Source organism: Rattus norvegicus, chromosome 7, assembly GCF_021556685.1.
Source record: "Rattus norvegicus strain SHRSP/BbbUtx chromosome 7, alternate assembly SHRSP_T2T, whole genome shotgun sequence".
In the NCBI taxonomy this organism is placed as follows: Eukaryota; Metazoa; Chordata; class Mammalia; order Rodentia; family Muridae; genus Rattus; species Rattus norvegicus.
In genome coordinates, this window is record NC_141540.1 from 52768419 (window position 1) to 52789841 (window position 21423).

Here is a 21423-nt window from a genome sequence, read left to right on the forward strand (position 1 = left end):
TTAATGCTTTTATTAATCAAGTCGGAAATGAATTGTCACCAATTGGGACCGTTTTAACGTAGCTTCTGGAGTTACGTGTGCAGAATTAGTGTGCAATTATAACTCCATGAGAACAAGACCCAGATGTTTTCCTTTCTAAAGGCAACCCAATTTTAGATTTATTTTTCTTACATTTTTAAATACAAGATGATCATGCAAAGAATTCTATTCTTGTTCTTCTGGTGTTCAATTTCTAGAAAAAAAAGTAGGAATGGCTGCTTACATTTTATTTTTTTGTGATGTGAAGTAAGAAAGGCTGGGGACAACATCCAGTTTGGGGCTGATGTGTACATCCATTCATGGTTGGTACTTAGTTCAGTGTTGCCTCAACCCTACATCTCAGGGGTTCTTGACAACATCCTTGTGTATCATTTATGGACAGTAGATGGATGAGAGAGAAAAGATACTTTACATTATTAAATATAACTCGCAAGATACTGTGAAAACATACCAGCTAGTGTTCTTTATTATTTTAGAAAGTAGAGGGTAGAGCTGGTTAGTGACTGTTTCCTTTGAATTTGTTTTTGATTTACACATAAGGACACAAAGGTTATACCTATCTATGAGATATTCTGTTTTATATATATATATATTATTTTTTATTAACTTGAGTATTTCTTATTTACATTTCGAGTATTATTCCCTTTCCCGGTTTCCGGGCAAACATCCCCCTAACCCCTCCCCCCTTCTTTATGGGTGTTCCCCTCCCCATCCTCCCCCCATTCCCGCCCTCTCCCCAACATTCACGTTCACTGGGGGTTCAGTCTTAGCTGGACCAAGGGCTTCCCCTTCCACTGGTGATCTTACTAGGATATTCATTGCTACCTATGAGGTCAGAATCCAGGGTCAGTCCATGTATAGTCTTTGGGTAGTGGCTTAGTCCCTGGAAGCTCTGGTTGGTTGGCATTGTTGTTCATAAGGGGTCTCGAGCCCCTTCAAGCTCTTCCAGTTCTTTCTCTGATTCCTTCAACGGGGGTCCTATTCTCAGTTCTATGAGATATTCTTTATGTCACTGCATGTGTCCATTGCATAATCAGGTTAAACATGCCTGCCTCAAACACTTGTCACTTCTCTTGGGTGAAAACATCCAAAGTCCGGGGCCCTGCCTTTTTGAGAATGCAGTGCATAACCACTGTCTGTGGACATTACTCCTACTTGATTGCAACTTGGTACCCACTAGTAAATCTTTTCCCATCTCTCCCTCTTCCCTGCTTTCCTCACCTTCTGCAAAACACCATTCTACTCCCAATACCTCTGAGAGTGACAGTGTACTTTCCACAGATGAGTAACATCATCTGACATTTGGGTGCAGAGTGGTTGACTTTGAGTCATTTTCTGTCTTTGGTTTATTTGAATAAACTAGAGAACCTGTCATGACATAGTTTCTTAAGTTACAAAAAAGAAGAAAAGAAAAAAGGATTTCAGTTTCAAGAAACTGATACTTATCAGCCCTCTGGATCCCCGGCTCCATATTTGTAGACCCAATAAGACTCAGATCCAAGATATTTAGTAAAAGTTGCATTGTTCCTTAGGCAATGCAGTAGTGTGTGGCATTTATACTGTGTTATATATTCTAAATAGTCTAGACCTGGCTTAAAGTATATAATAGTACACATATACGGTATATGTAAATATCATGTCATTTTATATAAGAAACTTGAACATCAAAGATTTGAGCAAGCACAGCATGGCTGGGTTGAATCTCCCTCCACAGACACAAGCCCCTGTTTATCACAGTCTAACAACCAGCTTTGGAATGTTTCGTTCACCGTGCCCTTTCCCAGAATTTGATCGCTTCCATGTTACCAATCTCATATTTGTAAGGAGTGGAAGCGTCTGTCATTTATATGTGCACAGAGATGCAATACCTGAGAAGGAAATGTTCTTATAACTTGAACCTGACACTGTTATTTCCTCTAATACATCCCCTATCTTCCCCAGGGACAGAATCAAGTCAATTGCCTCTTGACTGTTAGTTAATTACTATCAGGGAGACAGACTACAAAATGTCTCATCTTAATAACACAGTGTCACTGGAGCAGTATGATAATTGATTCTCTACCTGGAAAGTCAAGTATGCTTAGTTTAATCAAACGTATATATTTAGCTTTGAAACTAAAGTATTTGACATCTTTAACCTGCGTGTGTGAGTGTGTGTACGTGCTCACATGTGCATGTGTGTGTGTGTGTGTGTGTGTGTGTGTGTAGGTGTGTGAGAGAGAGACAGAGACAGAGATGGAGAGACAGAGAGGAAGAGAGAGACTTTAAAACTCTGTCTTTTCAGTTTAGATTGCTCATCCAGGTGACTGTGAAGACATTAATGAGTACATGATACGTAATACTCTCTATCTAATAAATTGGAAGCTTCGGTACTTTCCAACAAATAGGAAAATAATTTGCTTCTAGAAATCATTTTAATTGAGTATGAAGAAAGTGCCTGAAATAAAATGAATTACCGGGACAATTACACAAAATTACATCTCATTGTGCAAAACCATTTAACCTCACCAGAGGAACAACTCGAACGCCTACACTGCTCTTGCTTTGGAGGTAATCCCTCCATTCTAAAATGACACCGTCAGTGTGAAAAATATTTCAAATGCTGTTGATAAAATTGAAATTGAAGTAGAAAAACATGTAATGGGAGTTTCAACTCATTTTACTCTAAAAATATTTTTACCTAAAAACCTGTGTGGCAATTCTTATGAACCCACCTTTCGTGTTAGACTCAATTAAAAAATATGCCCACCTGAGCTATCAGCTGTAGAGTAAAACCCTGTGTCAAAGTCTTAGTAAAGAAAGGAAAGGAAGGAGAGAACAAACAAAACTCAAACAAGAAAGAAAGAGAGGAGGAGAGGGGGAGGGGGAGAGGGAGGAAAAAGGGAAGGAGAGAGACAGAGACAGAAACAGAGACACACACTCAAACACACACACAGAGAGACAGAGACAGAGAGGCAGAGACAGAGAGACGCAGAGAGACAGAGGGACAGAGAGACAGAAAGAAACAGAGACAGACAGACAGACAGAACATACACACACACACACACACACACACACACACACACACACACGCAGAGGGAGAAGTGAGTGTCTGTGCTTGATATACTTAGTTCTCAAATTGTGCATGCTCTTTGGTTAAAAACAGGTCCCCAGAATCCATTCAAATCAGCACCCTGAAGCAAGTTTCTTCCTACAAAATCCTCTTTGGTTACTACTAAGCAGGTGTGTTTGCCTTAGAGAAAACACGGGTCAGTTAAAAAGAAATACCTAACCATCCAATCATCAGACCCTTCCATAAAATCATAACGCTTTCACACCTCTCATTTTACTGGCCATCTGACGTAAGTAAGAGTTCTGTTCTCTGGTTATCCATCCCCAAGTCTCCGCATACATTAGAATGTTACCAACATATGCTAGGAGGGCTGGAAATCTAGAATGGAAGGAGTTTGCTGTCCCTTATGGTGCAGACTCTGGCTGTAGGTCACAGTGTTTACCCCTCTGGTGGAGAGGGACGGACCGGCTGTTCGCAAATGCGTTTTTCTAAGCATAGTGAGCGGAAGGCAAACAGTGAGATGACTAGGAATTTCCATGTGTTGATGCCAACGTGGACAGGAACCCTTCAAGCAAGAAGGAAAGGTCTGAAGGGTTAGCAAGTCAAAGAGCAAGGTTTGCACACACGAGATACTTGCAGCCTTGAGGCCCCTCAGTCTGCCCTGACCCGACCCTGTGCAAGGGAAGTTCTAGGTCCTCACCATGCACAAAGAATAATCCAGGTTCCACCTCCCCCTCTTTCCCCCTGCTCTCAGAGCTGGGGCTCTTCCGGGTTATTATGCTTTCCCCGCCCACAACGCTGTCTCCGGGGGTTGGATTGAGTGAAAAGTCTCCATGGAGACCGAAACTGAAGAGGGAGGAGTGGGAGGCAAGTCCCCAAACATCCCAGTGGAATTGTGTTCCATACTCACAAAGGGGGGGAAGCGGAGGCGATGAAGGACAATGCGAGTGAAAACCTGTCATCTTAAGAAAATTGCAAAAAGAAACAGATCACGAAGCCTAGCTTAGGGTTAAATTTATACAGGTGGCTTTGTAGGTGTGGGAGCAGTAAAAGCACCAAATTAGACAGCTCCATGGGTACAAAGAAAATTATTTGGAGCAATTCAAAACTGCCATGGCTACCTCTCCAGCAAGAATGGTGGGAGAGTCTTGGCAGTTGTAAGGGAGACTTACTGTTGCCAGGAGAAGGAGAGGAAGAGAAAGTAGTGTGGACCTTTGATCAGTTGCAAGTCTGAGTTAATAGAAAACTAGGTGCCCTTTGCAGAGATAGTGGGCGTAGGGCAGTTATAAATGCAATTGCTTTCCCTGACAAACAGAAATCTACTTTACAAGGTTTCTTAGGAACGCCAAGTAAAGTTTATCGGTCAGAGTCCGTCCACCCTGAACTGGTTCCAACCTGTCATCTATAATATTGTCACCCCCATGGCCATTCCGGGTTTGGTACCTAACAGTATGGACCCATAGTCTCTTTTCAGCATGGTTGGGGAGTGGCAGGTGGGGAAGTGGCAGGTGGGGAAGTGGCAGGTGGGGAAGTGGCAGGTGGGGAAGTGGCAGGTGGGGAAGTGGCAGGTGGGGAAGTGGCAGGTGGGGAAGTGGCAGGTGGGGAAGTGGCAGGTGGGGAAGTGGCAGGTGGGGAAGTGGCATGCCCGTGTGCTTTCCCCTACAGAAGGTGGCAAGATTTTAACTTCATCATCTTCATCCGGACCTGCCTAGATTTCAACTCCCCCAGTTTTTATCTCAATCACTGCTCAACCTCAGACTTCTTCACAGGACCCCTGATAGGTCAGCCACTGCGAGTAACAGACCACACCACCCACTTCTGAACGTCTGCTTTCTAGAAAACCGTTCTGCTGTAGTATAAATATTGACTTCTATGTGTGTTTATCTGTACCTAGATTAGGAGCCCTGAGACAGGAAAAACTACCTGATATCAGCGGTTTTACAAATGAGCCATGCTCGAGTTGGACAGAAGGTTCTGTGTACCTTACCAGTCTTCAAAAGAGCAAATGGTGCGAAAGCCCCGTGCTATAAAAATACGTCATTGCTTTTGAATTGGCATTTTGGTTCTGATGGACATAATCAAATTTGGAAGCCATCAAGTGATCTAAGTAAAGTTTCCTATTTATCTTCAGAAATTCACACGTGCGCCGTGTATTGTGATCACATACACACTCCTGTTCTCCCTTCTTTTTTGTATCCTTTGGTTCAGCAAACCATGACATTTTCAATAAGTGATCATTACCGTACTTAAACCAGTCAGTGGCTTTGCTAATCAACAGGCAAAGGTCTTCAATATTCCCTTGCACTTTAGAGAAGCAATAACGATTAAAGACAACACTCAAAGTGCATAGGCCTTGACAGTGACGGTCGTCTTAGGATGTTAACATGTATGTGAATCTATGCCATTCATCGAGCTCTTTAGTCTGCCCTCTTACTCAATATTTAGACAGTTATCGAATCTGCATATCATAACCACAAATCGTTTTAAAGTATTTATTGAGGATACCTAGGCTTCAAAACTTTACTGTTATTCTCTATGTAATGAGAGCATTAATTTTAAAGCTTTGAATGATAATTTTCCACAAAGACTCAAAAGCCTTTTAGCTTCTATTAAGAGCTTCTTTTCTCCTGCTGGGAATTACAGCCCCAAGATACTGAATCTGTCTTTTCTCTCCTTTTCAGTGTAATCCGATTTGAATTCATCTCTAAAAGTAAACGTGTTTACCAAACTGTTTTAATTTTAAAAAGGATAGCCATAAACAAAAATGAAACAGGTAGGTTAATGTTTCACAGAATGTATCTCTATAGGAATTACCATGTGAGAAAATAAAATTAGGCAAAAGAAAAGGTCTAGTGAACATATAACTAAGTTGACTTAACTGACAACCCTTATGCCATTATGAACAGATATCTTTTATTATTTTAATGACCTTCTCTTTTCCTGCCTAATAGGAGCACAGGGAGGTGACGAAGGAAACCAACTCCCAAACAGCGTTTGTTGAGAAAAGCTTTGATTTAAATATAGCGAGTGGAAGGCCAACAGGGAGATGTCTAGGAACATCCATGCATTGATGCCAACTGAGTTGTTAATTCTACTTCACCCTCAAGGACTTTAAGAGGAAAGAATAGACATATATCTCTCAAGACACGGGTTAAATATATTAAGATATTCATTTTTTTAAATAGAACGTTGTGGTGGTTTGAATGAGAAATGGTAGTCTCATTTATCTAAACAACGGCCCTTGGTTTGATGGTGCTGCTTGATGGTGGAATCTTGCTGAAAGTCCTATGTCACTGGGGGGCAGATTTCATGGTTTCTCAGCTCACCCCGCTTCCAGTTTCATCTCTGTCTGTTCTGTTTGTGGTTGAGGATGGGATCGCTAAGGATCCTGTTCCCACCTCCACCTCTGCCGCCTGCTGCCCTGCTTCTATCCATAATGGACTCTAATGCCCTGAAACCATAAGCCAGAATAAAGTAATTCTTCAGAAGTCAAAATAAAGTACTTCTGTAAGTCACCTTGGGTAGTGGTGTTATAGCAACATAAAACCAGCCAATATAGATACCATATAGCAAGTATATTTCAGCCTTTGAAAAATACACAAGCAGGACCGCAATGGAGGAGTTAGAGAAGACTGAAGGAGCTGAAGGGCATTGCAACCCCACAGGAAGAACAATATCAACCAACCAGACCCCCAGAGCTCCCAGGGACTAAACCACAAACCAAAGAGTACACATGGAGGGACCCATGGCTCCAGCCACATATATAGCAAAGGATGGTCTTATCTGGCATCAATGGGAGGGGAGGCCCTTGGTTCTGGGGAGGCTCGATGGCCCAGGGTAGGGGAATGCTAGGGTGATGAGGCAGAGTGGGCGGGTGGGTGACCACCCTCATAGAAGCATGGGGGAGGAGAGGTTGTGGAGGGGAAACTGGGAAGAAGGATAACATTTGAAAGGTAAATAAGTAAAATAAACAATTTTTAAAAAGAAGAAAAATATGTAATGAAAAAAAAGAAAAATACATGATGTTGTTTGAGATAAGGTTCCCGTTTGTAGCTCAGTCTGGTCTAAAATCCACAATCCTTCTACCTCAATCTCTCATGGACCACCATGTCTGAAAATTTTTAAGTATGAGTGTGGTGTGTGTGTGTGTGTGTGTGGTTGTTGTTGTTGCTGTTGTTGTTGTTGTTGTTGTTGTGAATCAAACCCTTTGCCCTTGCATGCTAAACAATCATCCTGTCACTGAGGTTTGCACATAGACCATGGTTTCTTTTTGTAATTTATTTTTATTGGATATTTTATGTATTTACATTTCAAATGTTATCCCCTTTCCCCCCTCTCCCACCCCTCTCTGCCTCCCCCTGCTTCTGTGAGGATGCTCCCACTCCTACCCATACTCTCCCTCCTCAACACCCTGGCATTACCCTGCACTGGGGAACCAGCCTTCAGAGGACCAAGGGCTTCTCCTCCTACTGATGCAAGGCAATGCTACACATGCAGCTGGAGCCACGGGTCCTCCATGTGTACTCTTACCAGATAGTTCAGGCTGACCTTGAACCTGAGATGTAGCGCTGGTCATGATCCTCCGGACTAGGCTTTTCCAGTGTGCAGCACCACAGACCCAAAAATAGGTTTCTCAGATTTTGAACATTTTTTTAAAAAATAAAACCTTCATCAAGATGAGATAAGACAGGGAGAAAGACAAAACATAAACAAAAGATCAAAACGTATAATTTATAGGAACAGGGCACGAGGATTTGAGTCCCATTCTTCCTCCCAAAATGGCACAGGAAATAGTTAAAATTCTTTTTTGATTTAATTTTTAAAAAATTGTATCTTATCCTAGTTCTTTGATCACCAGGGGGTAAATGTAAAATGTATGTGTACACTGGAAGACTCTGGAAGGAGCTGGATTGAGAGACGTAAGGTGAAACAGGTGAGATATGAACTAAGAACCAGCCATTGCTAGATAGCAAGACATGCCCACCAGGGAAGCCCTGCCCCATAAGGGCAAGAGCAGAAGCAGCAAGTTCCCTGCTAGTTCTTCACCTGTCATGCACAGCTCACCTCACAGGAAGTGAAACCCCCCTCCTTGCCAGTTTCTTTACCTAGTGTTCTGGGCCACTCGGGATGGGCTGTGCTTCTATGGAGGTCAACAAATGCCCAAAAGTAAGAAACCCAGAGTTTCTCGGGAGGCACAGAGGAGGGAAGGAGTCCATCTTCTTGTAACAAACAAACAAACAAACACCACAGAAAGCCTTGGTGCTCACAGACAGGTGAAAAACCAATGCCTGGGCCTAGGCACACCATGCGGACTCTCTGAGGTTTCTGACCTTAGCAGCTGGGTAGAAAGGTCAGTACTGAGGCCCAAGAGTGCCCAGTGCTGCTAGATGTAGAAGGATGAATGTGATCAGCGGCCCAGCAGCCCAGCGGCTGGCTTGAGCACATTGAGAATTCACTGCCTGTCAATCGCTTTTCTGACTCTTCAAGATGGCTTGTAGAAGTAGTAGTAGTAGTAGCAATAGCAGTAGCAGCAGCAACAGTAGTAATAGTAGTAACAACAGAGCTTTTCTCCTATAAATTGGTTTCCCCATTAACATTGAACAGGTAACTCCAGTCTTTTGCATTCTTTGGACTTCTGTGACCTCCCCATTATTTTTCCAGCTTTAGCCCCTTACCATTCTTTCTTGGCCTCCTTCCTTGCTGTTTTTATATGACACCTTAGTGGCAGAGGTCTTTCTACTTAACTGCAGGCCCTGTTTCCCTTTCTCTATATTCTTGCCTTATTCACTCTGTCCCAAGATCAGCCTCCTTCTCCTCCTAATACCCCCCAGATCCTCCTCTATTACCCTCCTTTTATCCTCTGAAAAGGGGAATACCCCTGGGTGTTACCCTCCACCTTCCCATTCCCACCCCCTGACACACACACTCCTGGCACATCAAGTCACTACAGCACTGGGCACATCCCCTCCTTCTCAAACCAGACAAGGAGGCCCAGTTAGGGGAACAGGATCCACAGATTCACAGAAAGTTCCCATTTCAGTTGTTGGGTGATTCACATGAAGACCAAGCTGTACACTGCTACATATGTGAAGGGGCCTAGGTCCAGCCCATTCTACCTCTTTGGTGGTCCAGTCTCTGAGAGTCCCAAAGGACCTAGATCAGTTGACTCTTGATTTTCCTATGGAGTTCCTGTCCCCTTCTGGTTCTTCAATTCTTTCCCCCCGACTTCCACAAGAATCACCACGCTCTATTTGATGTTTGGCTGTGTGTCTCTGCATCTCTTTTCATTAGCTGCTGGGCGGAGCCGCACAGAGGACAGCCTTGCTCTGCAAGCACATCAGAGTATCATTAATAGTTCCAGGGTACTTTTATACAGTTCGCTAACAACTCCTATGAGGAATCTCTCTTCTTGACACTAGACCAATGGATATGAGCACACACTAATAATTTCATGCAGTTGTTTCATAGACCAGGCAGCAGGGTGGAAACTGAATTCTCAACGTCTTCCTTACCCACCCAGCAAATCCCTCCATCCATCCATCCACCTCTTTAATCATCAGTTGCAGAGAAAGCCTCACAACTCTGCACCACAGTGATAACCTCATCATTTAGACTTTATCTCTAAAACACGTCTTAAACTGTAAAACATTCTCTGTGTGCCCTTTACCATTTTCCTCCTAATCTATTTTACCAAACCCTTCCTATTCGACTTCCCAGCCTATTTAACCCACCACATCTTATACCCTCAAAATCCTCAAAATCCTGAAAAAGAACGTTCATAGGAATTAGATTCCCAGACAGGCTCACTTCTCACCAAGGTCTTTGGTGCACTGCACACATTGTTTAGAAACATTGGATCACTTGATGCCTAACTCGGCCCGTGCGTTTCAGACCGTCCCCTTTACTCTCCACCCAGTCCACATTAGATTTTGCTGTGTGCTTATCATCACGCCATCTCACTTCCCTTTACAGAACTTATCGGCATAGAATTTATCATCCTAGTCAATTAAATAAAGTCGGAAACAGAGACTAGTACCAAACACTGTCACTCATCTCTGGCAGCAAAAACCACTGATCTCATGGAAGGAGGGAGGGAGAAACAGTGACGCTAGAAGCTCAGAAAGATAGATGGGAAAGAGGATGGAAAGACTAATAACAAGCACCCGACTACGGCTGAACAGGAGACAGAACCCTAGTGTTCTACAGCACAGCAGGTTAGCAACGATTTACAACAGCTGATAATCTATTTCAAAGTCACTATACAGTCGGAAAGTTCTTTACAGAAAGAAATGATAACTATTTGAGAGGAAAAAGTGCCCTCGATTTTATTATTACATCACTTTATCCATATGTTAAAGTATCCTACTGCATTCCATAAGTAAGTTATGTGTAAGTTATGTGTATTTTAGTAAGAATTTGATAATGAGATATAAAGACTACCCTCAGCTGAAGAAATGGTTCTGTGAGTGAAGAGTTTTCCATATAACCGTGAGGTCCTGAGTTTCGACTTCTATAACCCAACTAAATTCTAGAGATTGGCTCACATGAATATATTCATCTGTTTCATCCACAGTCACAACATTATACCCAGCAGACTTATACAACTTATTCCATTCTTCCTGGTGTGATTACAAAGTATGCTAATTAAAGTTGCTAGCCTTGGGCACACGCCATTTTGTGTTTGCATGGATGTATTTTCTAGGATGTATTTCCTGCGTAGGATGGTCAAACCCAAACGGTCCTCCCCTTTAATATTGATTTATGTTCCTAGATCTTCCATAGGAAGTTTATAGTTTTTAATCAACAGCAATAACATAAGAGAAATTTATCATCTCACAGTCTTTTTTAATTTTACAAAGTATGATTATCTTAATATTTACTAGCTCGATGAGAATGATCCTATTTTAGCATTCATTTTAGAGTCCACCCTATTTTTCATTCCTCTCCAAGCAATCTGCATGTGGCACCCTTTTTTCTGGCCTTCATTTCTCACCTGGTTTATGAGGCGCTCTTTGCTTTCAGGGCTGTCAGTTCTGTTTGTGACATATCACCATTCTACCTTCACAGTTTTCTTCCGACATTCCTTATTTTTGTGCAGATTTTCCTTGTGTCAAATTTTCTTATTAAACTTATGCATCTTTGTGTGGAGGCTGCTGTCTATTAAGTCAAACTTAGAATAATCCCCCCCCAGTACAAGACAACAATTAATTTCTGCCCCATTTTTCTGTTAGAACTTCTATTGGTTTATGCCACATAGAAACTATGGGTTCGTTTGCAGTTTATTTTGGTGTCAGTGGCTATAAAAGCCCAAATAAATTTTCGTTTGAGTGACTGTTCAACTGTTCCAACAGCTGCTGCTCAAAAAATAGAACTCCCCCCCCCAAAGAGGTACTGCTGGGCAGTCCACTTCCCCCAGATCCTACCAACTTTTCTCTTCCACGGCCTCTGCTGGGAGGTGGTCCTTATTAAAAGTAAGTTGCAAAACATGTATGTGTCCAAGCAACCATCACTGAAAGTCTGTCTTTGCCCTTCTGAAAACTTGAGAGATACTTTACACTGTATTCCTATAAATTTTCAGACCTTCATCGAGATTTCTTTCACATATATAACTAGTTAAGGACTGCTTTCTTCTTGAACTCCAAGTTTCACAGAAGCAAAAATTGTGTCTGGCTTGTTTTTGCCTCTGTCTTCCCTGTTTTGAACAGCACCAACCACATCACAGAGCTTCAACAAGTCTTTATTTTGTTTGTTGTTTATATGATAACAGAAGAATATTTCTCTTCTCACCACAAATAGGCTTACAGATCATTTAATATTTAATAGTAGATACTCATTTAACAGAGGGCGGAATTCAAAGGAAAGTAATAGATAGTATATATTACAAATTTCTGTTTGAGACACATAAAGTTTTTATGTAAAATGTTAATGTATTTAGACCAAATGTTCAACTTGGTCTATATGCTAATAATAACAGATACAGAAATGTTTATATCTAAAGAAAACACTGATATTAAAACAAGCAATGTAAATCATTTTCATTTACAGCAGACATTGGGATGTTCCAGATAATACTTTTACCCACTGTTACGCAAGCATGGAGGTCCAAGCGCCTCATAACTGCAGTATCTTAGAGGCATGATTTTGAAATGGAAACATTAATGTTTGAAAACAAGCCACATAGCCCCAGCCTATTAAGCCCCAACCAAGCACTGACTTTTGAAATGTTAATGTCCTTTTATTGACATTGAATTTCACTGTCACTCACAACCACACTAAGACATTCTCTTTTTACTACAGAAGAAACTCAAGTAATTATATACTCTCTGGTAGAGAGAATTTGGAAGTTTGCAAAGATCTCAGAGCAAATCATCTGCTAATGTCGATGGTTTGCTGAAGTTTCAAAGAGCAGCATTCCATCCTAACATTATGAGGATGTTCGGATAACTGTAGATCCCTTCACTGACAAAGCAGCAGCTTTAATGGCAAAATAGCTCTCAGGTTTCTTGGTGTAATGATATATTTAGAAACAGTCCCCAGTGATAAATGTTAACTAAAGTAAATGTTAAATAGTAGCAATATAATTAATAATTTTAATGGTATAAAAATATAGCTCCAGGTTTTCCTCTATATAATGAATGACACCATGCTTTTCTTTTTCTATTATTGAAATAACTACTATTGTATGCATGGCATTCTAAAAGGATATTGGTCTTTAAAACTTTTTGATCCTATCCAGTACTTTTGAATAATGGAAGATTCTGTGACTTTTTAAAATCACCTTCCTATATCCTTTACAATAAAAGATCATGAAATCAGAACCAAAAATACCCAGAAAGGAGTCCAGTTCCTAACATAAACCCTCCACATTGTCGCTACATTGTAGACGTCTCAGAAATGTTATGGTGCTGTCACAGGTTAAAAAAAAAACAAAACAAACAAACAAACAAAAAAAAACCGAGAGGAATCTACAGCAGCATCCCTAATATTTGTTGAGGTGTTAACTAAGCCAACATCCTACAATTCAATGGTTATCTCTCAGTGAATCACAACTACAACTAATCGCATTGGTAAGTCTAGAAAAGAAATGAAAGTCTACCTCAGTTTGGACAGCATTGGAAGACTTTGCAAATCAAAACAAACAAACAAAAACAAAAAATCAACAGCAGAACAAGGGACCACAATGGAAGGCATTCTGCATCACAGTCTTCTATTTTACAGCAATACTTTAATTTGTCCTACCCTACAATTTGAAAGGTGACAGCATTTCAGTTAAAGAACTTGGAATAATTTAACTCGCTAAAACAAAACAACAGATCTATTTTTTTCCATTAAGACTACACACATCTTGAACCCACTGTTAGGTTGTCAAATCCCAACAGTGGTAAAGACACATTAGAGAGTAGAAGTCCGCCATGAGCCTAAGTAACAGTGAGGAAAGACAGTGTTGCTTGACAGGACTCTGTTGCCTAGCATTCTTCAAACGCAAGAGCTCAATTCCACTGGCACGTGCAGTCTATAGGCTCCTGGAGGGTGTACATAACCTCAGTGCCATTTCCCGAGCAGTGCAGCGGCACCGTCAGGTTCCGCACTCCATTTTCACGACAGCACTTGCAGAACCTCAGGTGACTTTCGACGTTGATGTTATATATGGTAGCTGATGGGCATTTTCCATCACAAGATGCCACACTAATCTGCAAGGATAGGTGATGGGAAAAGAGATCTGCAAATTCAGCCAATACTGGCGATTCTTTATTCTTTCACAGGGTCAGTCAGAGCTTGTATTTTTAATGATTTCATTCCCCAATCTTCTATGTGTATAAAAGATTATAGGCTCCAATTGCATAGGTAGCAATGAATAGCCTAGTAAGGGCACCAGTGGAAGGGGAAGTCCTTCGTCCTGCCAAGACTGGACCCCCAGTGAACAGTATTCTTGGGGGGAGGGTGGCAATGGGGGGAGGATGGGGAGGGGAACACCCATCTAGGGGGGGGAGGGGTTGGGGGATGTTGGCATGGAAACCAGGAAAGGGAATAACATTTGAAATGTAAATAAGAGATACCCAATTTAATAAAGATGGAAAAAAGATTATGGAAATGTTACATTAGAACATGATTCATACCTACACCGAAGGATGTTACACAGTTGTACTGAATAAAGCAATGCTTACATAACTCACTTGATCTTAGCCAAAAGGCCGAGAAGCAATGCTTACATAATTCAAAGAATGGCTTGCACATGCAAAACTGAATAGATACATGGAATAACTTAATCCTAGTCCAATAATTCTATTGTCACTGGTATCGTGTTGTGGTGCACGTACAGCATAGAATTGAATGTGCCATTCTAAATGGAGTAAATTAATAACTCAGTAAACATTCCCTGGGCAAAATCACAATGTTAAATACAAAATATAGTCGAAGACATGTAGATCGAGTACCTATCTCTCCAGATTGCAATCATCATTTAGAACAATTGATTGTTTATGCGAAGAGTAATTTATAATTCAGAAATACAATATTTTAATATTAGAGTGCAGGAACACTCTGAAAGTTAAATATTGTATGTCATTTTATTTAGAGCTCACTTGTCAGTACCACGTCAGTGACCCACCGAGTTCCAGAAACACGCATGTGCTTTATGTAACCACAGCTATTCTTCTACTTACAGAGCTCTGGCTTACACAGTCCTGTTTCTTTATGATCGATTTAATGATCAGTTTCTGGCATATTCTTTCTTCTCGTTTGCCTGGAAAAGAAAAGAAAATGTATTTATTCGTCAAAAAAGCCCTTGTAAGGGGTGGAAAGAGGGTTAAATTGTTAAGAGCCCATGCTGCTATTCCAGGGAAACGGAGTTCCCAGCATCCATATCAGAAGGCACACGACCCTCTAACTCCAGTTCCAGGAGGCACTGGAACCCTGGCCCCTCTCCATGGACCACACTCATATGAACATGCGCACACATATACGTATACATATAGCAGCACATGGTTTAAAATAATAATAAATATTGAAATTTCATGCAAAATGCTTCCTTAATTTAAATATAAATGGAATTAGATTGCAAAAAGATGTATTTATTTAAAACATATAGTCAGTATGAAATTGTTTTTCAAACTCTACTCTTAGATGTTACATATCCAATATCTATTTTCTCCCTCCCTGTAGCTTATACTATCTAAATTCATAATTATCTTCACTTTTGGCCTCGTAATCTTAGAATAATCATTATCATTAGTCAAAAGTGTTACAAATGTGGAATAATGAATTTTTAGATTTAAATACATGTAAATATGTAATGTGTAGAAATAACTGATTAACACACAATTTTTAAATAAAACTGAAACTCATTTTGTAAGTATTCATTAATATGCTAAGTGGTAAAATTTAATTACTTGTCTGCATTATTGTAACACATGAATGATTCATAATTTATTCTCTGGCTTTGAAATGTCCTCTTTAATTTCAAATTTAAAAAAAAAACCTTATAATCATTCATGACACAGTTGCATGTACCAATATGCAACTGAGTATTACATTATGATATACCCAGGAATGTATACTTAACAAATGTTTGATAGTTAAGTGTGAATCAGGACACCAAAGGCCAGGATTCTTATCTCACTCTGCCACTGACTTGCTTTGTCACTTTAGGGAAATCACTGACTCATTCTGTTCTGCATATGGAATGGTAGAATCACAGTATCAATTTTCATATGACTTTACCCATGAGAGTCTTAGAATGCAGGCTGACATGAAATTCCAACAGTTAAAATTAAGCTACTTTGATTTGAGGAGAGCTGGGTAGCTAAGACTGACTGAAATAAAACTGCTCTTGTCAAAGAAAAACTAATTCAATAAGTATCTGGGACAATATTATTCATTATTGGTTAGTTGAATATTTTGTTCCTAGAAATATTTCCTATGTATTCCTCACAGATTTCTTTGTAGTATATTTTCTTTATCACAGCACACGTGACAGTATCCAAACTCCACAATCTCTACGACACAACCTGGTCATTTAGAATCCTAACCTTTGACAAAGACTCTCTAATGCCAATTCATAAGTTACCTCACATTTCTTAACGCAGAACTAAGCTGGCCATTGTTCTCCAGTGCAAAAAGCTTGGCAGAGATGAGCTATGCTGGCCTATATCTATTATTGTTTAATGGGATCTCTTGCTCTTGATTCTACTTGATTTCCTAATGAATTCTGGAAGCTACCCCGTCCTCCAAGGACTGCATGTGGCCATGTCAAAACAGGCTGAGGAATACTAGTTTATCCTATATCAGTTTAGCCACCCATATTTCTTTTCCTGTCTCCCCTCAAAAATAAACACACTAACTTGTCTATAAACTATCCTGGTTTGGTATTATGGAAACAATTACAATAGCCTTGGCTTTGATTATGACTGTGCCTCTCTCTTGTATCTAAAGGAGCATTTAGACTCCAAAGCTGTCAAGGGAATAAGTAAGAATATATAAATACAAGCCTTTAAGATTCTACAGCTAAACTTAATTCTTGTCCTCTTGATACAATACATAATCAAAAAACATCAGCTCACATGGCATTCAGAGATTACTGAATACAAAATTGTTCACTTTCAACAAAGAGTAAAATGTCATTGGATGGTTTCATCAGATTCTTGTAGCTAAAATGTATGTTACTGTATTCCCAAGACCAAGTATATTTCTTGTCAATTGAATTGTGTCCCTCAAATCTTCTGTGTTCAGTAGAGCTGTAGAAGCTTTACCAAGGCAATCAGAGATAAAAATGTAGATTATAATACAATATGACCAGTCCTTATAAAAGAGGAAGTTTGGAGAAACGCACACACACACACACACACACACACACACACACACACACAAACACAAACACAAATGGAAATACGATATAAATGTGAAGACAATATCTATAAGTCAAGGACAGAGACTCTTCCCTCACTGAACTCATTAGAGAGCGGCTCATCAACACCTCAGTTTGGGAATTCCAGATCTGTGAGACAATACATTCCGAATGTTTATTATGTGATTTGATTTGTGAGATTATGTGTTACAGTAGACCTAGAAAGCAACACAGAAAAATTGACAAGTTGTAAATAATAAACATTTCCTTTTCTTTTTTTTTTTTTTTGGAAGAGGGGAAGTCTTATATATGACTTAATGTTGGGCTCATACACAATGGAACTAAAAGGTTGTTTAACTTCTTTGAGCTGAAAATCAGATTAATTCCAGAATTTATTGTGGAGGACTTTTGTATCAAATAATACTCTGTATGTATATACTCATGGGATTCAGTCCATTAGGATTCTTAGAAATCTCATCTGAGAATCACTTCAGCATATATCTGACAACCCATCTGTCTGTCATGACATCAATAACCCAAATTATAATTCCCCCCAAAGAGGAATTTACCTAGAGGTGCTTTACCTCTAGATAAATTATAAGTGTCTCCACATGTAATTTTTAAAAGCTCCTAATTTTATATTCATATAAGTTGATATTTTCAAAAATAGGAATGGTGTGTTGCACAAATAGTTCTCTATTCTAGTTCAATCTTTTAATTATTCAAAATCACCACAAAATAAATGTAATTAAAAACAATTATAAAATATATTATAGGTATTTAACTAATTACTATGAACATTTCTAATATAGGATTAAAATATAATTCACTCTTGGCATTTTCCAGAAATACAGACATATAGATTTGTTCAAAAGGTCTGAAAATACTCTACTCTCCTAAATGTCCACATTGGTGTCTTAGTGTCACCTTATCATAATCTACTTAACTTTGTGTAGTTGAACATATTCCAAGCAAAGTAGGCCATAGTGAACTTGAGATTCAAACCTATTAAAATCCTAGACCAGAAGCTGGAGATGTGATTCAACTGTGAAGATGACTGGCTGCTCTTCCAGAGGATTTGGGGTTTGATTCTCAGCACTCCAGTTCCACAGAATCTGATGCCCTCCCTTCTTTTTGACTCTACAAGAAGGTCCTGCATACAAGTGGTGTTCAGACACACATGCAGGCAAGACACCCATGCACATGATATTATTTTAATTTTAAGGAAAATTTTAGGCTATGATTTTTAGAAAATGCCATAATAACAAAACATCCAAGAATGAAATAATATTTATCTAAATAAAAGTGTTTATGTACATCACACAGTATAAAGGGTTACAGGATATCAACCACGCATCACAAAAGCATTTAAGCAGCAGACTTCATGAAGGATATCTTTGGAACAAACTGTTAGAAGAACACCACAACCATACAACCCACAAAAGGTAATCTATCATTGCATGGACTACGGCTTCACTTACAGATCTTGCAACAGCCTTCATTATAAAACTTTACAATGCCTTCATTCTAGGAAGAGAAACAGGCAAAAGGTAAAACATACAGTGTCTATTCATTTCCTCTCAACTTGAAATTGAAAGCCAATTCTCACAATATTTTATCAGCTACCACAAAGTCTTTACAGAAAAATAATTAAATGTTAACAAATCTTAATAAGAGTTTCTTACAAACAAGATTATCTTGTTAAAAGCTGAATTGTCTCTTCCTTAATACAAAAAGTAGGAAAAAATGCTACCAAAGGAATACTTTTACAATGCTCCACATATTTTTCAGATAATAAAATAATGAAAGTTATTCTAGCTAGTTGTCATTAATTTTCAACTCCAAAAATAATTTAAACTATATTAATTAGATGAATTAAATCTCTAAATATCATAAATGTTAGGATTATCTTTTTCTTTGAGAAATTTTTATTTTTCAAACAAACCCCATTTTCCAGAACTTAAATATAATTTTAGTACACATGAGAGCTTGCTAGATGCCATTATCAAAGACTATAAATACAGAAGAAAAATCAGGGAGCCGCTGCTATTTTTCTACACAACAGAATAGCTCCCATTCTTCATTAAACCTCATAAATTCACTATTCAATGAATACTAACACTAACACTAGAAAGAGATTGTTTTAAAATAAAATCATAACAATTTAAAAATCTGTCTTGATATATTTTGCTCTGAGAAAATAAAATGGAGTAAAACTATAGAATCTGAGGAAAACACCAAGTCCTCCAGTGGCCTGTATCTGGGAAACAAGGTAAATGTCACTAGCTGTGGAGGCATTAGTGACATGATAAATCAATGTGTCTAAGAGAAAAAAGACAAAAACTCAATTAAGTACCATTTTATCTATATTAAAAGTGAGCCTGGATTTACTCACCAAAGGCCTTTTCAATTACCCTTAAATATACATGTAAAGACCTAGAGACAGCAAATTATCTATTCTGAAGGAGTCAAATTTGAACTCAAAATAGCAAACTGAAGAACTATAACAGAGATCAGCTGGAGCATCTGTAGGACCTCAGAAAACATATTAATGCATACTTCCTAGATAACAGTTAATGCAGAATTTCCACATATGATAAAGTACAAACCAGTTTGCATTCAGTTTCATTAAAAGGAGGGCAGACCATGCTGTAGTTTAGAATCATTGCCCCCTCCTCAGTATTAACACATTCGTATGTGCTGCAGTTATGGTTCCAAATGCTTCCCTCCTAAGAATAAAAGAGAAAGTTACTATGATACTTGCTAAGATCTGTTACATTACTTAGAATCTCTAAATTAATTAAATCTTGATTTCATCAAATCCAGTACGAGATAGAGAGCTTCTTAGAACATTAGCATTCCATCTGAAAATGTCCCCAATTTTACTTCAAAATTACACTAAACACACACACACATGCACACATACATACATCTACACACACACATGCACACATACTTGCATACATACATGCACACACACACACACACACACACACACACACTCAGAGTACATGTTTGTGTGTGTTTGGTTTCATAATGGAAATGAGATGTTAATATGAAATAAAGCACCCAGAAGGAAAGAAGTACATAGGTAATTATTTCTACTAAGTGATCATCTAACAATCCAATGTCAAATGTCACCCTTCGGTATTTATCTCTAGTAACAAAACAACAAACCACCCCCTCACAATACCCCTTACTTCATATTTTCTTTATTTCCTTTTGCTCCCTCATTGCCAGGTTTAAAAGAAATCATTTGCATTATAATGCATGTTGGGTTATACTTATGATTTAACAGTCAGTCAAACTCTTTCTTGAAGATTTCTTGTAGAAGGGTAGAAATTAAGATAAACCAAATCACATTCTTTGCTCTAGGTTGGTGGTTCTCAATCTGGGGGTTGCTATGACTCCTAATAGTGGTAAAATTACAGTTAGGAAGTGGAAACAAAATAGTTTTATGGTTGGAGTGGGCACCGCGACATGAGGCACTGCATTAAAGAGTTGCAGCGTTAGGAAGGTTGAGAAGCACTGCTCTAGGTCCTATCTCAATTTATGATTAGCTGCACATCTTCCAAGAACCCCAGTCAACAATCTTTAAGTTCTGCCAGGCACAGTGGTGCACACTTTAGTCCAAGCCCTTGGAAGACAGACAGGTCATAGCTCTGTGAGTTCAAGGACAGCCTGGTCTACAAAGCAAATACAGTATACCCAGAGCTGTTACACAGAGAGACTCTGTCTCAAAACAACAAAAACAACGATGATAAATTCATAAAATAATAATATCCAATAAATCAAAAACAAAATTTAACAGCTTCGGGAGAATACTAACTTCTACTATTCTCATAAATTACTAGATACCATCCTTTCCTGAAACTAATTTCTTATATCTGGAAAAATGTGAAAGTCCATATTAAAATTACCTTAGGAACAGGATATGGGAAAAAAATTACCTTAGGAAGCAACTTAAAAATATTTTATAAAATTATCAAAAAAATCAAAACTTTTAAATATAACAAAATATATTAATGTGTAGGGAGGTGTACACTATGAATAGGTGTGCAATGTATGCAGACGTGTGGCAGATGACATTTTCTAATGTTGCAAGAATACCACCTTAAGAAAGGGCCACAGAGGATTATTGTCCATAAGACATGGTTTAGGGAATAAAAATCCATACCTCATATATAACTGATGTTCCATTTTCCATATGAAATTTGCAGGATATATTTTTACATGTCCCACAGCAATCATAATCACTGGAGGATGGGATGTATATCTGGTGCTGAATATAATAAACGGGCATAGTATTAGCCATACAGCTATACAAGCATTTTAGTGCATTAGCCCTGAAGGTGTTTCCAACCCTAACATACTCTCTCTGATTATCTGTAAGCATTCCTGAAGCTCAAGATGAAGAACTTCAAACAATAATTTACTTTAAACAGCCAACTTAGAAATGAAGGATGTGTTGACCTCTACCAGTCAACAT

At 39.0% G+C, this 21423-nt stretch overlaps 1 protein-coding gene across 2 annotated transcripts in view; it reads right to left on the reverse strand.

The window, feature by feature from the left end:
* Positions 1 to 11808: 11808 nt before the first annotated feature.
* Otogl (otogelin-like) overlaps positions 11809 to 21423 on the reverse strand; it is a 162782-nt gene continuing 153167 nt past the window's right edge. For both annotated transcript variants that reach the window (XM_087559476.1, XM_087559475.1), the window contains exons 54-58: positions 21112 to 21216; positions 19544 to 19663; positions 18416 to 18461; positions 14755 to 14834; positions 11809 to 13782 (exon numbers count right to left, since the gene is read on the reverse strand). In XM_087559476.1, the coding sequence (XP_087415602.1) occupies positions 13582 to 13782; positions 14755 to 14834; positions 18416 to 18461; positions 19544 to 19663; positions 21112 to 21216 (552 nt within the window). In that variant the 3' untranslated portion in view covers positions 11809 to 13581. The remainder of the gene's footprint in view (positions 13783 to 14754; positions 14835 to 18415; positions 18462 to 19543; positions 19664 to 21111; positions 21217 to 21423) is intronic.